This window comes from Coccinella septempunctata, chromosome 3, assembly GCF_907165205.1.
Source record: "Coccinella septempunctata chromosome 3, icCocSept1.1, whole genome shotgun sequence".
Classification (NCBI taxonomy): Eukaryota; Metazoa; Arthropoda; class Insecta; order Coleoptera; family Coccinellidae; genus Coccinella; species Coccinella septempunctata.
In genome coordinates, this window is record NC_058191.1 from 32,382,112 (window position 1) to 32,397,682 (window position 15,571).

The 15,571-nt window shown below is 32.8% G+C and overlaps 1 protein-coding gene across 1 annotated transcript in view; it reads left to right on the forward strand.

The window, feature by feature from the left end:
* Window positions 1-15,571, forward strand: part of LOC123309151 (protein O-mannosyl-transferase Tmtc3) — a 65,512-nt gene that overhangs the window by 29,755 nt on the left and 20,186 nt on the right. The window contains exons 3-4 of the mRNA XM_044892111.1: window positions 2,784-2,865; window positions 8,400-8,499. Coding sequence (XP_044748046.1) covers window positions 2,784-2,865; window positions 8,400-8,499 — 182 coding nt within the window. The remainder of the gene's footprint in view (window positions 1-2,783; window positions 2,866-8,399; window positions 8,500-15,571) is intronic.

Sequence of the window (15,571 nt, forward strand, 5' to 3'; positions counted from 1 at the left end):
AGACCGCCACTAGATTTATTAAAAAAAAAACATACTTTGGACGTTGGCCATCTTTCTGTGGATATTCAAACTAGAAAGCACTGTTGAACTTTAAAACCTGCGAGCTGCAGATCCATACAGATAATGGCCAGCACTATTTTGATAAAGTTCCGTTATTTTGATTGAATTTTATTCCTCAAGTTAAAAAAAAATTATTGTGTGAATAAAATCCCGAAATTATTCCCTTTGATCATCAGGGGGGTAAATGCACAATGATATTAATGAGGATACGGAGACATGTTATTTGCTTATGCTTCTCTGACTCTTTGCTTTTAATAAGTGTAGTATTCAAGAGATCAGTTACTTTTTTAGGAACCTAGTCTTTGTTGTCGCCAGTTTCTGTATCTACGAGTACGTATCAAAACAGTTTTCTCCTCAGCTTGTTTCGGAAAAGGGCACTCTAAAGCCCAGTTGTACAGTTCAAGCTCAAGCTGGGCTTAAGTTTGAACCCAGCTCAACTTTGACAATATCGTGACGGGTTGAAACAGGTTTAATGTCGAGTGCGGTTCGAATTTGAGTTGTAAAACAAGGCCTTGAAATATAATCTAAGAATTAACCTTTTCCGGGTACCTAACTCAATATGTTTAATTATCGATACGTTTATTTGTCAAAAGTATAACTTTAAAAACGTGAATCAAAATTATCGATAAGTATTTCTTAATAGTGTGATAGGTACCTACTGGGTGTGATATTCAGTGTTTGTTTATGCTAGAAATCAATTACTAATGGTGCTACAACCCTGACAAGGGTCTTTTTGATAATCATATAGTTTTTCCCAAATAACTCGAAAACGGGATTATACATCAAGAGTAACTTTTGTCAAGAAAAATCTCAGAAGATTGTAACTTCAAAGCATTTTCAGGGGTCAATTTTACCTTTTTCTCTGAACTTCTGCGTCCTTAAATGGGTCGAAAGTTGGAGAGTTATTTTCCTTGACTGGAATATTTCTATTTTCTTTCATTATCGATAAACTAAATCTTGAAGAATTTTGATGAATCTTCTTATTTTTAATTCCACTTATCTGCAAATAACCTAGACTCACAACTGCTGTGGATGAACAATTGATCAAAGATAATGAGATTTTATTTTTATAATATTTCAGTGCACTTTGTGGTAGAGTTTGAGGGATAAAATACTGAATTTCATCACATCTCATGTGACACTTTCAAACGCCCAATCAGCAAAATATCTCGGCCTTCATCTGAAACGACCCAGTTAACATATGAGGTCAGAGCGTCGCGAACATGAACTTTTCCGCAATTTGATTATCAAAATTAATTGCGAGATTATCCTGACTGAAATTTTGCTTCGGGGAGGACGTGGCATACATTAATTGGATGGATTATCCATTAGATTATACGAAAAGTATGCGGGAGAGTTTAGTTTGTTTTTCTAGAAAGTTCGAGTTTGCGGTTGATGAGGGATTATTTGACACCTCTCTATTATTCCGTAGACTGAATGGACCCGTAGTTAATTAAATATGAATTCTTTTAAGAGAAGGTCTAATTGATGAAAGTTCGAAATGAATTTTGCAGTTGGCAAACAAAGTAAACTGCAGGCTGCAGACATACCTATTATCATAAGTTTCTGCAAGCTGAAGCATTTCAGGTTATTTGGTTAGGTTATTTCATAACCATAACGCTGCTATTCAGTATAAAACCAAGATTATTTAATGGAACGTCTGACAATCTTAATCTGAATGCAATAAGTGCTGCTTTGATGTAGAAGCATATTTATAATGAATTTCAAGATACGTGAACTTGAAACACTTGCAATCAAGATACATACTGTGAAACAAAATGGCGAAAGTGCTGGTTAATAACAGCTCTGGTCAATACCAGCGCTTTCGCCATTTTGTTGAAGGACACACCAACATAATTATTAGAATTGAGTTGTGTATGTCTTGCCATCTGCTTAATCGTACCTCTGATGTTTTTCTGACTTGATAATTTGTTCCTGAAAGTCTGGTATTAAAAGTTTCAGTCTCGTACTTGTTTAAATTATGCTTATTATCTATTTACTGCTATGATTATCATCAATGATTTCATAATGAATTCATAATTAATTCATTTTTCTTGTATCAGTTTCTTATTGAACCTTTACTTGCAGTATCATGAATAGTGCTGATCAATATGTTACATAACTCGACAATAAAAAATTACATATATATATAATATATATATATATATATATATATGATTCATAGGCCTTCATATAATACAGGATGGGCTTTTTAAAACGAAACAGACGAGATAAAGGGCGGAATAAATTTATTTCGAAAAAATGCTCGGACACGTCGATTTTTGTTTCGAGGGGGACAACTTTTAAATTCAAATTCACAACTATATCGCTTCAATCCTTAGTGATAGAACACCAACCCCTAAATTTTTAATAGGAAAGACAGGGTGAGTGATACCTCATTTGAAAGACCTTTTTATCCTGAATTCAGCGTATTAATTCTTTTCTCATTTAATGCATTCGTTTTCGAGATATTCAATTTTGAATTTCGTACAGTACCAGTCATTCCGCTAACCATGCTATGTGAAATCATCAATTATTTGACCAATTGATTCTGTAGTTACGAAGGCAACCGTTAATTGACAACATTAGATAACGAAATAATTATTATTGGTAATTACTTTCTTCACAATTAAGGTGGTTGCCTCGTCTGTTTCGTTTCAAAAAGCCCACCTTGTATTGAAATTGCCTATGATTTCGGACATTTATATTGAATATTCTTTCAGGATGTGCTCTATGTTCCTTCCTGAACTATCCAGTTTTGTAGCAGCCATGTTGTTCTCAGTGCATCCCATCCATACGGAAGCGGTAAGTTGTTTCTTTACATGTTACTTATCTTAAATATCTTGGACTTTCATGTATAAACTTTTTAAATCGTATTTTTCAATATCTCTCAGTATAGTCGACTGAATAAACTGGATAGTTTTCATCAGGCGCTATGTACTGGCTCATTTATATAGGTATATTTTTTTTTTGTTTCAAACTACAATATCTAAATTGCCGCAAGAGAACAAATAATTATTTCTTTAAAAGTTTTCAAACCATTAACCCTCTTCACTAACTAACTCTTCATTCAAATCAATAACGTTCCATACTGCAGGATACTGTACTGTATACTCCATTTACTTTTATGAAAGCACTCGTTTGGCCCTGGAAATTTGACACATTAAACACTGTTTAGTACGAAAATGTGAGGTTATGACGCTTGTTAAAGCTACGTAAAAGTCTCAGTAATTACGTATTTTATCACAATATGAAATTATATTCAAAATTCCAAATCAAGTTACTGGCTTGGGAAATACAAGAGATCGATTTTTAAATATAATTTTGCTGAAAGCTAATTAAATTATTGACACAAATGCAGTTGTTTGAGAAGAGTTAATCTTGGTTATCTTCATTGACTAAAGTTTGAAGACGTCCTATTGGTTGTTGAATTAAAATGAATCAACCCTGAGATGAAATGCATCTGATGCAATGGAAGGAATCAAAGGACTCAACGGATAATTTCAGGAATATTGAATTCATCAACAAAAATTATTTTGCATTAATGAAAGTTAAAATAGTTGAAGGGAGTTCTACGGAAAGAAGAACTTCACCTTTAAATGAAAATTTCACAGATCTATTAATAATTGACAGGACAACTGCCTCATATTTATGGCTGCTTATTGAAAATAAAATCTTCAAATCCCATCACCTTTTTGGGTTTACCAATAGAAGGAAATTCTTTATCATCCTCTTCATTCAAAATCATTCTGATCCAGCTAAAATATAATTCATTCAAATTCAGATGGAACATATCTAATATAAATTGACTCACATCGAATTTGTTGTAGATTTCAGAATATCAGACACTATTTGAATGAGCAGCCCTCAATTTTCACACTTGGCACTTGTAATATTAGGTAATAAATATTAGTTGTGGCAACATCTTTATGAAATTAACGACATTTTGAGTGCCAACCTTACTCCTCTCTTGATACAAAAACTGGAGAAAATTATTTCATGGCCAACCGAGTGCTTCTTTACAAGTGAAGGTATATTATTTCGGAATACGATTATAAAACGCCCCAGGAAGAGCTGCTTTGAACGATTTAAATTCATATATTCAGATATTCTCCATAATTTACCGACAGATGTGAACAATGGTCGAATTGGTTTGAACCTTCGATGCACTTGACACTAACTCTGATAATAAACATTAAGCCACACCCAGCCAAGTGGGTAACTTCGGAAACCTACACAACGTGTTGTAATATTGATAACGTAAGTTTGGTTTAATGAGGCTAGTTTAGCAGAGCCATTGATATCTTCGCACCTGCTCATTCAGATTACATTCCCATTGATAAAGAAAGTTTCGTGTGAGAGTGAAGATTTGGTTTGCAACTTGCAAGAAATTAAGACGTTTGAATTTCAGATAATGAAGAAATAATAGCCAGAGAAAAGTTTAGGATTAATCTGCAGATTGATGTGAAATAATATTAGGGTTTTGAAAATCACCATAAGAACCATGGCGCGATGAAAACAGCTCTGTTAGGGGGCACAATAGACCTTAAGGTCGCAGTGAACTGTAACCCCTTCTCACTATAACTATATATAACTATCACCATAAGAAAGGTGTGGTTTTTAACACAACTCTCAGCTTTCTATCTGAAACTTTTTATAGGTTTTATTCCAAATATTTCTAACACAAGGAAAAAAAATAAGAATTGTATGCAAGATTTGCTTCAGCGTAAATAGTTATGCACTGTTTATCAGAAGCGGTTCTTCAAGAACCGCTGAACCGCTTAACTGAATTAAAGATGAATAAAATACTATTCCAGATAAAATTATTCAGGTAATTTTTTTGATGACACTCTGCTTTATTCAGATTTCTTTATTTTATCAATATTTTTTTTAATTTTCTTAAGTCTTATAAATAACTGACTTTATTCAGACAGATTTTTGTATTATATCAATTGTTGTGTGCCCTGTTTCATTTTTCATTTCAATTGTTATTGTTTTTCAAGTTATTAAATATATATCATTCAGTTTTATAATTTTATCCTTCATATTTGTTTGTGTTACTGTTTTTCTTTTATTTTCCGCTTCACTTTTGTGATTTTTCTCCTGAAGGTGCGCTGTTAGTTGCTTTAAACTTGTTGAGAATCGAATAAAAATCACCTATGTAATTTTATCTGAAATAGTTATAGAGAACTTACACAATTTTGAGCTGAAGATTCGCATTTTGGAGTTTTCGACTTCAAACTTGATCCCAAAAATATTTTCATAATTCTGCAGCTTCCACTCGAGGTACCGACTTCTGGAACACACAAAAAAAGTTCGCCTGTTATGAGACACTTCAAGAGGAAAATGACGATCTGATGTAGAGCAGTAATATACAGGGTGTTTCCAAATTAGACGTGAACCTTGGAGGAGATGTTAGTATCACTCTTAGCTGTCTTTTGCGCCATGTTAATTGATAACCAAAAATCAAAAGTTTCCGAGATATTTGAGTTTTTGTGTTTTTCAAAAAATTTCTCACCTTACTTCATTTTTCGCCAATGTTTTCTACGTTGACCAAGTTTGATTATAATTTTGGATTATCTTCATCATAAATAGATATGATACATATGAAACTAAAATTATCCTGTATTAAATGTTGAGTAAGAATGATTTAAAAGTTGGTATATGAAGAGAAGACAAATCAATTTCTAATATCAATTTGCTTGAAACTTTCAAATTCCAAAATTTATGTATGAAAAAATTATTTTGAAAACCTATCTTATTTCTTGTTTATTTCCTAAAAAAGTTTTCGTTAGAATGCAAGCACCGTTTCAGCAGATTCTGATTTGAAAGGGAATAGAAGCAAATTATAAATTATAGTAATTCTTTTTCAACATCTAATACAGGAAATTTTGCTTTTTTCTTACGTATCATATCATATCATTTTTCAGATGAAAATTATGCAAAATTATAATCAAACTTGGTCAACGTAGAAAAAATTGACGAAAAATGAAGTAAGGTGAAAAAGTTTTTGAAAACCACAAGAACTCAAATAACTCGGAAACTGTTGATTTTTAGTTATTAATGAATATGGCTCAAACGACAGCAAATGAGTGATACCAACACCTCCTCCAAGGTTCACGTATAATTTGGAAACGCTCTATATAATAATTGTCTCTGCTTGCATCGTGAATGTTTTATACATTATTGATTTATCTCTTCTTTACTACGGTTAAATTTTTCTTCAATTTCGATAGATCTCAATAGATCGACTTTTGTCGATTATAAAACATCTTCACACAGAATATTTATAATAAATTCATTGATAATGGGGTTCTGTTTTCTACGTCACTAAGTATGTGTTCACGGTTCTGCTATCACAATGAGACGGTTGTTCTTCCAAGTGATGTTGGTGATACCAAGTATAATAGTAGGTATCAATGATCAAAAGCAATTAGCTCTCAATTGAAAAATTCCAGAAAAAAACAATAAGATATTCAGTACAAAAGCACCTAACGTCCAATTATTTTGTTTGCCATCTATTCAAAACAGACAATGCTGAGCCCCAATTTCATGTTTCAAAACCTCCATGAAATATTATACAATAATGGAAACGTCAATCAGAATGATAGAGTTGTTCTCCTTCGGGTCAAGTTTCTGTATCGATTCTGGTATGCGGATCTTCTCGGTTTCTTGCAAATTGATGGTTTTGTTGGGTATCCTGGAGGGAATATGATAGGGGTGGATGGCCCGATGTGAGGTCGGCAGACAACCTCGATGGAGGTTCCGTTCAATATTTCAGAAGAAGTGGGTAATCCGAAAGGCATGCTAGCGTTTTACTGTCGCAGAAGTACGGTGTAAAAAGGTGAATAGCGAAAAAATTGTTATTTGAGTGGAATTGAATTTTCCATGAGACGGCGGGGAACATACTTTACTACATCATTTTATTTCCACGCATTGCTCTAGCTGATGGATTATTTTGTTCCGGCGTTGTTTTCAATCATTCAATTGTGGGTATGCTGAGAACACTACTGTGAAAAATAAGTTCGCATGAAATTAATTATAATAATGAAGAATATCACTGATTAATCCAAGGAGAATGAATATTCTTCAATATTATAGAACCAAACAAAACAGAACAAGCAGAACTCATAAACATTTCGAGCTAGAATTCCATATACAGATATAATACCCTCTTCAATATTTATTGACATCTCGGTCGGCTGTGGAAAATCTAAATTATATTGGTAATGATCAATTAAATAAGATTATGAATTCAGATTTGTATTAGGAATCACACTCACAGGACTTTCTTGCAATCCGTATATTAGCCGTAAAGGGGGATAGATTACCAGAATGTGGGGTCTTGCCAGAACACTTGAACGTTGAAGTTGCAGAAATTACAATAGTTTCCACTTTCGTCGAAATGATAGCAGCACATTACGAACGTCTTTTTGCATTCCAGCAGGTTTCGAATTGCAGCCAATAGCGAGACTTTTCGAGTAATTTTTCTATGTGGAAATTCATTGAAGAAATCATTCCACCTCGGAATGTGAATAACATAAATGAGCATTTGTTGTTCTACCTAAAGAGTAAAGAAATAATAATAACTCGATGAAAAAAGACATGTTTTCTTCGCTATATTATTAAATATATTGGGTATCGATTTCAGTAATATCAAAGAGTAACAACAGTTGATACTCTTTGGTAATATCTCTACAAATGTATAGTACAGAAAATTTCGCATGCTGAAAAACCGGGAAATTTAATTCACTTTGATTTATCAGATAGACAGAATTCTTCCAAATCAATGATACGATGCAACTTCCATTCACAAATTAAATATTCACCAAGGATGATTCTTCGAATAAAAAAAAAATTTAAATCAGTTCTCCCAAAACTCAGGGAATTTTCATGTGGGTTTCACCAGTTGCAATGAAATTCGTTTCGTCCTAAATACGCACTTATGCTTCGAAAAACTGATACCAAATTCCAAATCTGCATTACTTTTTACAGGTTCACAGAGATAACTAAAGGAAGTGAGCGCCTTGAAAATATTTTGTAATATTATTTCAAAGAGTTTCTGAACAGAATAAACTGTCAATTAGCATCTATAGATGTCTGGAAATATTCTTGCATTTTTTCGTATCAAACGGATAAGTTTGAGTTTTCATTGAAGCCATTCTCAGTGCAAGTGATAGACATCATTAGATAGTTCACAGGATCCTGCAAGAATAATTAGCTTGACTGGAGAATAATAATTTTTCTTTACTTATATTGTCACAGTAATTTGAAATATTGGTTCTGAAAACTGAACGAACTGTCAAAATTACAGTCCTTTATAATAATTTTTGTTGCAGGTAACAGGAGTAGTTGGAAGAGCAGAAACTTTATCATCAGTGTTTTTCTTGGCGGCCTTCTTGTTATATAGTAAAGCATCTAGACGGAAAAATCAAACAGGTAGGTCAGTTCTTCATCGAAATAAAATTTAAATCAAATTACTGTTCGGAACATATAATATCTTACAAAAATACTCCGACAATTAGGAGCTCTTTCCATTTAGGTTGGAGTTATGTTGCTCTGATGATGTCAAATGAGATAATGAGAAGGAAACCTTGGTCAGCATATACTAGCAGTATATGCTGCTCACTTCTGAAACTGTTTTCTCTAATTTTTACTATAATCAATTATTTGACCATACTACATGTACGTTTTGCTCTTCAAAATAGCCCACTTCATTCATGTGGACGAAGGTAGCGATTAACATGTAGTGGTTAAAAAACCTATCGTACATCTATTCTATACTTTACTTTTGGGCTAATAAACATATAGATATAGATCTACATGTGCTAGGCACTCGAAAAAAACCAAGGAATGTTCCAGTAAGTGCAGTCATACAAAAATGAATCCACCCAAGAGTTAATTCAAATACTTTTATAGTTATATTCGTAATAAACAACTTTTTCCACTCAATTCCTAGCTGAAAATAATTTTCATTCTCTCACTGCACATCGACCTTCTCATGAATATCATATATTTATAGCTTTTTAACGGAAACCGTATCCTCGAGAACTTTAAACCATAATCTTCTGTTTCATTCCAGAATAGAAACCAAAATAAATATAAATTGATAAAACTATTAATTACCATCACTTATCTTTTTGTATGCATGCATCTATCAGTATGAGAATTATCAATTAATGTTATGCAGTTCAACACAATTCCTGTTTTTACAAATGAGAAACACAAATACGAAATTTTTTGTATACGAGTAGGTATTATAATATTATTTCCTATGGCACTCTAGCCACTTGCATGATTACAGTAAAACGAATTTTGCTCAAACCGAATATTATATTCGGATCCAATCTCGTAATTGCATTACGCCCAACGAATGGAACTTGTAAATAAACATGACTATGCTGTATGTAATGCAGGAAATATTTTATTACAGATAATTTAATAGAAACTAGAGAATTCGGAATCCTGTTCTGCAAGAATGGCCGTGGATAAATGACAATATTCAATTTCAATTTGTTTCATATCTACCACAAACCAGAATAAATGGAATATAGGTACCAAAGAATATGCACAAAAACATTCATTGATTGAAATTCCAACAGAAGCATTAAATGAATTATCTAGTTTTGAGTGAACTATTTCTCATAATTCACTTTATTGGAAGAAATTCGCTAATTTCAATATTTTTTGTGTCTTGATACCATACCGTGATTAATAAGTTCTTAGTGCATATTGCCCAATTGACATTAAGGCTCAGAGTTGTACTGTTCAATCTGAGTTTCAGTTCGAGCTCAGCTAAGGTGTCTAAAAACCTGGTGTATGCACTGATCAGATATTGTTTTTCCAATTTTGGAAATATGGAATAAGTTTCGTTGTTTCCACAGTAGGTAGCGCTGTTTAGAAATTGACAGCTTATTATGAATTGATATTCGAAAATAATTCGAAAACATTCCTATGACTTGCGAATTTGCTGTATTTATAATCGATTATTGGTGTGTGAAAATTTATTTGTTTCGAGAGTGTAGAACCTTCATTTTTCAAACATGTAGTTCAGTTTTCTGTGTGGACAATCAAGAACTACAGCTAAGAATTTGGTGTTATTGAACTATCACCCTCTGTTGTTGGAATTTGAGGCAAAACCAAATCTCAGATGAATAGTCGGGAAGGATACACTTTTATGGCATTCGAATTACCTAATAACATGTTTAAGAAACAGAAATACATAAATCTTTTCTAATCTGTTTTTCTAATATTCTTCACGAGTATAGTCAAATCTCCATTTGTTTAATCGTTCAATTCTTTCGCTTTTTCTTTTTAAATTCATTGTCCTCATGAATTGAGTCGCGAAAGTTTCTAGACATGCTACAAAAATTGGGAGATAAATGCTCCACTGCGTAGTAATCGATTATTCAAATTTTTGAACTACTGCAGTGAATTCTTGAACTTCAATACATATGTATGACTGCATATACTATTAGTAGATTTGTCCATAAGTATTGATCAATTTATTTATTGTATTCCCTTATTTATTTTTTTTTCTTACATTCATTGAATTATTTATTGATTTGTGCTCTTATTAACATTTTTCGTGCACATTTGTATGGTTTTTTGGTTCACGTTATTGTGCTATAGTCCCTATAGTGCCAAATATAATGTTTTTCTATCAAATTGTCTTCTTATTTCTTGGTTGATGACCGTGAAATGAAAAACTAGAAAGGGAATAATTCATAATCATATTTTGCAATTGATAGAAGATTTCAAATTTTGGATTAAGAAACAGCTGCACATGTTCACAGTATATTCTCGAATATATTGCAAAATTGTAACAAAATTATTATCACATAAACATTGACTGAAAAGTGGACAAATCAAAAAAGCTGTTCACGTTATAGCAACTTTTGAAAGTGTGGGAATATGTTGGTGGGCGAACATTTTTGGCGGTCATGCAGTGTATATTTTAATTTTACCTGTCCCATTTTGATTTTATTAGGAATTCATGGATTTTGCTAGTGATATCCATGAACGTTCATCTTTTAATTGAAAATAGTTCTGAACTGATACACACATTGATGAACTCAGTACGATCAGAATGGACCTTATTTTGTTTGTCAATATCGCCTATTTTTCCTGCTGTTATGTATCATTGGAAAATAGAATGTGCAAGAGCGGCAGAACGTTGAAAATATTGAATTTTTTCCATTATCCCACAATACTCTTCCTGAAATGAATATAACTTTTTTCATATTTTGATATGAGAGAGAGAATGTGTATGTGTTTTGTAATTTCACCATTGATCTACTATTGGTAGGCGTTGAGGCTCGTGAAATCTCTAAAATATGTTTGAATAATTCTCTTATATTTCCCTACCTAGATAGGTCAAGTTTTGTATACCAGTGGTGCATATGTCAAAGCAGTGGTATTTGCGGAAATACAAATACATGAGAATACACAGATACCAGAGGAAATCCCGATTAATATAATACTCTATTGAAGCCTCATTAGAATTTCCATAATTTTTCTATGTCAATATCGAATGGTTTAATCCCATGGATTTTGCTCGGAGCTTCGTGGCCGAATAACGCCTGCCTTTGATGTTGGGGATTGACTTCACCATCCAGCATTTTCGTTTATCTTTGTTGTTTGTGAAAAACTAAGAGATTTCATGCCCTTTGATTGTTAACGAGAGAACGATTTAATTCGATTGGGCGTTCACTACGGCGTGAAGTCAAAATCGATAATTTCGTACGGTTTGACGTAGTGTTCGACGTCGTAACAATTCAGGATGTGGCAATTTACAGCATATAGACTATCCGAACAAAACGTTACACTGCTGCGAAATTTGATAGGCTCCGAAGGGGTTTCGAAGATTTTCTCATAAATCCAGATTAAGGAGGTTCATATCGATAAATAATAATCAGTTTTGAGTCTGTTTGAATGTCGTTAATGTTTGCGTATTTCTCAGCTCGTAATTTCGGCATAATCTGCTGGATTAGACTCAGAAATGAGGGGAGGCATATTTGAAATCCTTTTCCATTAAATCCATGGCGAATCCTCTATTTTGATATGATCTGAGTTGTATAGATTTGTGGCAGCTTTATTCGAATTGCAATTATGGAATAAATGAGTCATTCATTAGATCTCCATTTTCCTGTTCATTCGTCACGATAAGTTGAGGGAAGAACACAAAAGTTTCATAGCATTTTTACTTTTGGGATGAAAAATCTTCATAGGAGAGTTCCCAAGTCAAGGGCCTAACAAAAATCGGCCTCTGATACACTTATTCTGTTTCAGTTACCTTGTTTGAATATTTTGTATACAGGATGAGTCATTGACTCGTACAAATATTTCAACAGTAGATTCTTGAGGTCAAAAAAAAATTTTTTTTCTATTCCATTTGTTCTGATTCGACCCTGATAAAAAGATAAAGGTATTTTAAGTTTTCATAATGAGTCCTACCACCCCTGGAAAAACAAAATTACCTTCAGAATAACTAGCTTATTCTGTGACAGTACAAATCAGTGAATCTTTAAAAAGTGTTGTATTCATTTAAAGTACACAATTTTTCAAATTTCACAGATACTTTTTAATTTTGGAACATCGCATTAGGTACACGAAAACTGTGCATCATACCAGAAAATTTGAAGAATATTTTTATTTTACAAAACGTACAAATTCTTCAGATACCGTCCATCCTATTTTCAAGAGTTGGGTTCTTCGAATTTTTGATATTTTTATGGTATGTAATGGTCATAATGAGAAGGCTGGAAGACGTGGGTGATATCTTGTATTCTATCAAATGAATGAAAAACAATATTTCGATATTCATTTCTTTCGATAAAATAAATTTTTGTATGGTTTTTCAACAGCCTGATTCTTCAACAGCCGATTCGGAAAAGATGGTAAAGGAAAATATTTGTACGAGTCAAACACTCACCCTATATAATAGACAACATTATCCTCTAGATTTAATGTTGCAAACACCTTTATCCGGTTTGGGAAAACTAGGCATTGAGCCAGGAGTACGAACATTGACACTTCGATGGATATGTTTGCACAAAAAAACGGAAGCCTACGATTTTTTCCCAACTATGGAGTGAGGTCTTTAAGGGTAATTCATATTAAGAGGTTATAATTGCTTAATAGATGTGGTTTAGGATATACAAGGTGCTATTCCGCTATTCAGTCAAATTTCAGAGTTTAACAATGTTGAACTCCATACACTGATTTCCAATTTCGAAGTTATGTCACTCTTTTCAACTGTCTTCCTTCAAAATTGCTGAAATTGAAAAAATCACGACTGAAGTAGGAAAATTTTGCGTTAATATAAGATTGCAAGGCATCTAAAAGCCCACCTATTTTAATTCAACAAGAAAATCCATCAAATTCTATGGGCATCATCATACAGCCTGATTAATGAATATCTATTGTTTATTTTGTACAGGTTTTTATATTTTCCAATCACTCTGCTGAAAGATAATACAACAGTTAATCGTGTCTTAAATAAAATGAAATGTCAGTCATGAAAACATTCAAATGGGGTATTTTCCTAAAACTCAAAAAAAGAATTAAAAATTATTTTTGGAAACCATTTTCCATTGGTTGGTCACCACATAAAAGGTTCCACTCAAAATTCAGTAGGAAAAAAAATATAGCCTTTGAAAAAAAAATTTGTGAGAGCTTGTGACGTAGAATGCCTTTACTAGAGTCTAGTAATTTTTGTGAATTCGACAACATCGGAACTGATCAAGAGGATATTATATAGAACTTGGAACATAAATGCATTTATGTATTTATGTTCCAAGATACAGAATTATATCTTCCTGAAACCGATGACAGTTTCTGACATTGTTTTAAACGTTCACGCAAGCAGTGAAAATTTACCACCTGTAAACTTTTTCATATTGATGACTTTAGGAACCTATAAAATATATCAGCAATGCCTTCTTTCATCAATAATAACAGCCCAAGGAAGATCGAATATTAACTGACAATAAACAACCATAGACTCAATAATATATTATCAATCTATGGAGATCAGAAAACATTGATGAGAGTCATTGATGGCAATACACAACCATAGACGCAATAATATATGGAGATCAGAAAATTTGATGAGAAACATTGATGAGTGTTCCAACGATGCCGGATTGTAAAAGTGACGTAGAATGTTTCTGGGAGAATGCCTCCGCGATGTGAATTTCCGTAATTAAAAACAGGCAAAATACAACTGTTAAAATAGAAAAAAAATACTTTTCCATATATTTGAGATATGAGGATTTCGTTGATATATATTTTGTAATTTAGGAAAATACCCCATTGAAAAAATATCAACTCAATGTTGAAAGACTTATGTAGAGTCATTCGGGGCAACTGTGCGCACTTTTGCCTTTCCAGCCATACCCTGTTTCAAATGTTGATGCTAGGAAAATTAAAACATATTCATAAGATAGAGAATTTTCTAATCTATAAAAAAACATCAAAAAACAACAAACAAAAACGTTTTCTTTCCGCAAAAAAAAATTTAATGGTGAAAGTCGGAGTGCGCTCACATGCCCCGTATTGCGGGTAAGTGTGCGCACCCTCACGGGGTACGTGAACGCAGTGCTTAGTGCACCACACAATCAAAACAAATCACAAAATAATGTCATCAAAATGTTTCAATATTAGAGAAATGCTCTTTATTGTCAATACAGAAGCGCCTTTTTATAAGCACTGCATTATTGTTCGTGCCACAATTCCTGGTGAACACAACACTTGATACATTCCCCTGTTGGTGGCTCTTCATATTATTCTGAACAAATAGGACAATATTAATCGAGTCTTACCCAAGAAAATTAACAATGTCATAATTCATTCCTCATTGAACTAATGCCCATATAATGAATCTATGCGCATACTTACCCGCGCACACTATCCCCAGTAAGCCAAAATTTGAATTGAAATGAAAATTTGAAATGAGCATTGAGCAGCTAAGAGAACCTAAAATTTTTTATTATATATTTAGATTAATGTGCCCATGATCGAATAAAATAATGTTTAACACTGTCGGACTCGGAACTTGGACCTGGCAGAATTTGCAGAGATGCTAAAAATTAACAAGAAAACTAGTGAATTTGATTGATTGCAAATAAAAAGTTAATGAAAAATGTTACAAGAATTAATTACAAAATGGAGGAATGGTTTTCGTGGAATAATAATCAATAAAAAATAATAAGTTTCAGTTTAGAAATGGCCTCATAGTTATGTCGACTTCAATTGAATAGTTGAAGGATATAAGAATAAATACATCAACACAATTTGAAATCAATGAAGCCAACTGACAACGTGGCATTAAAATTTCTCAAAATCATTTTGTGAACACTAGTTTTCACCCTTCTTCTATTCATCAACTCGTTTCCGCTTAGTCTACTTGAAATAAGATTAAAAACTTTTTTGTCTTCTTGTGAGTCATAAATTCAGGGACCTATAAAAATAATTCCACACAAAACTCCGACAACTCACGTAAAAATCT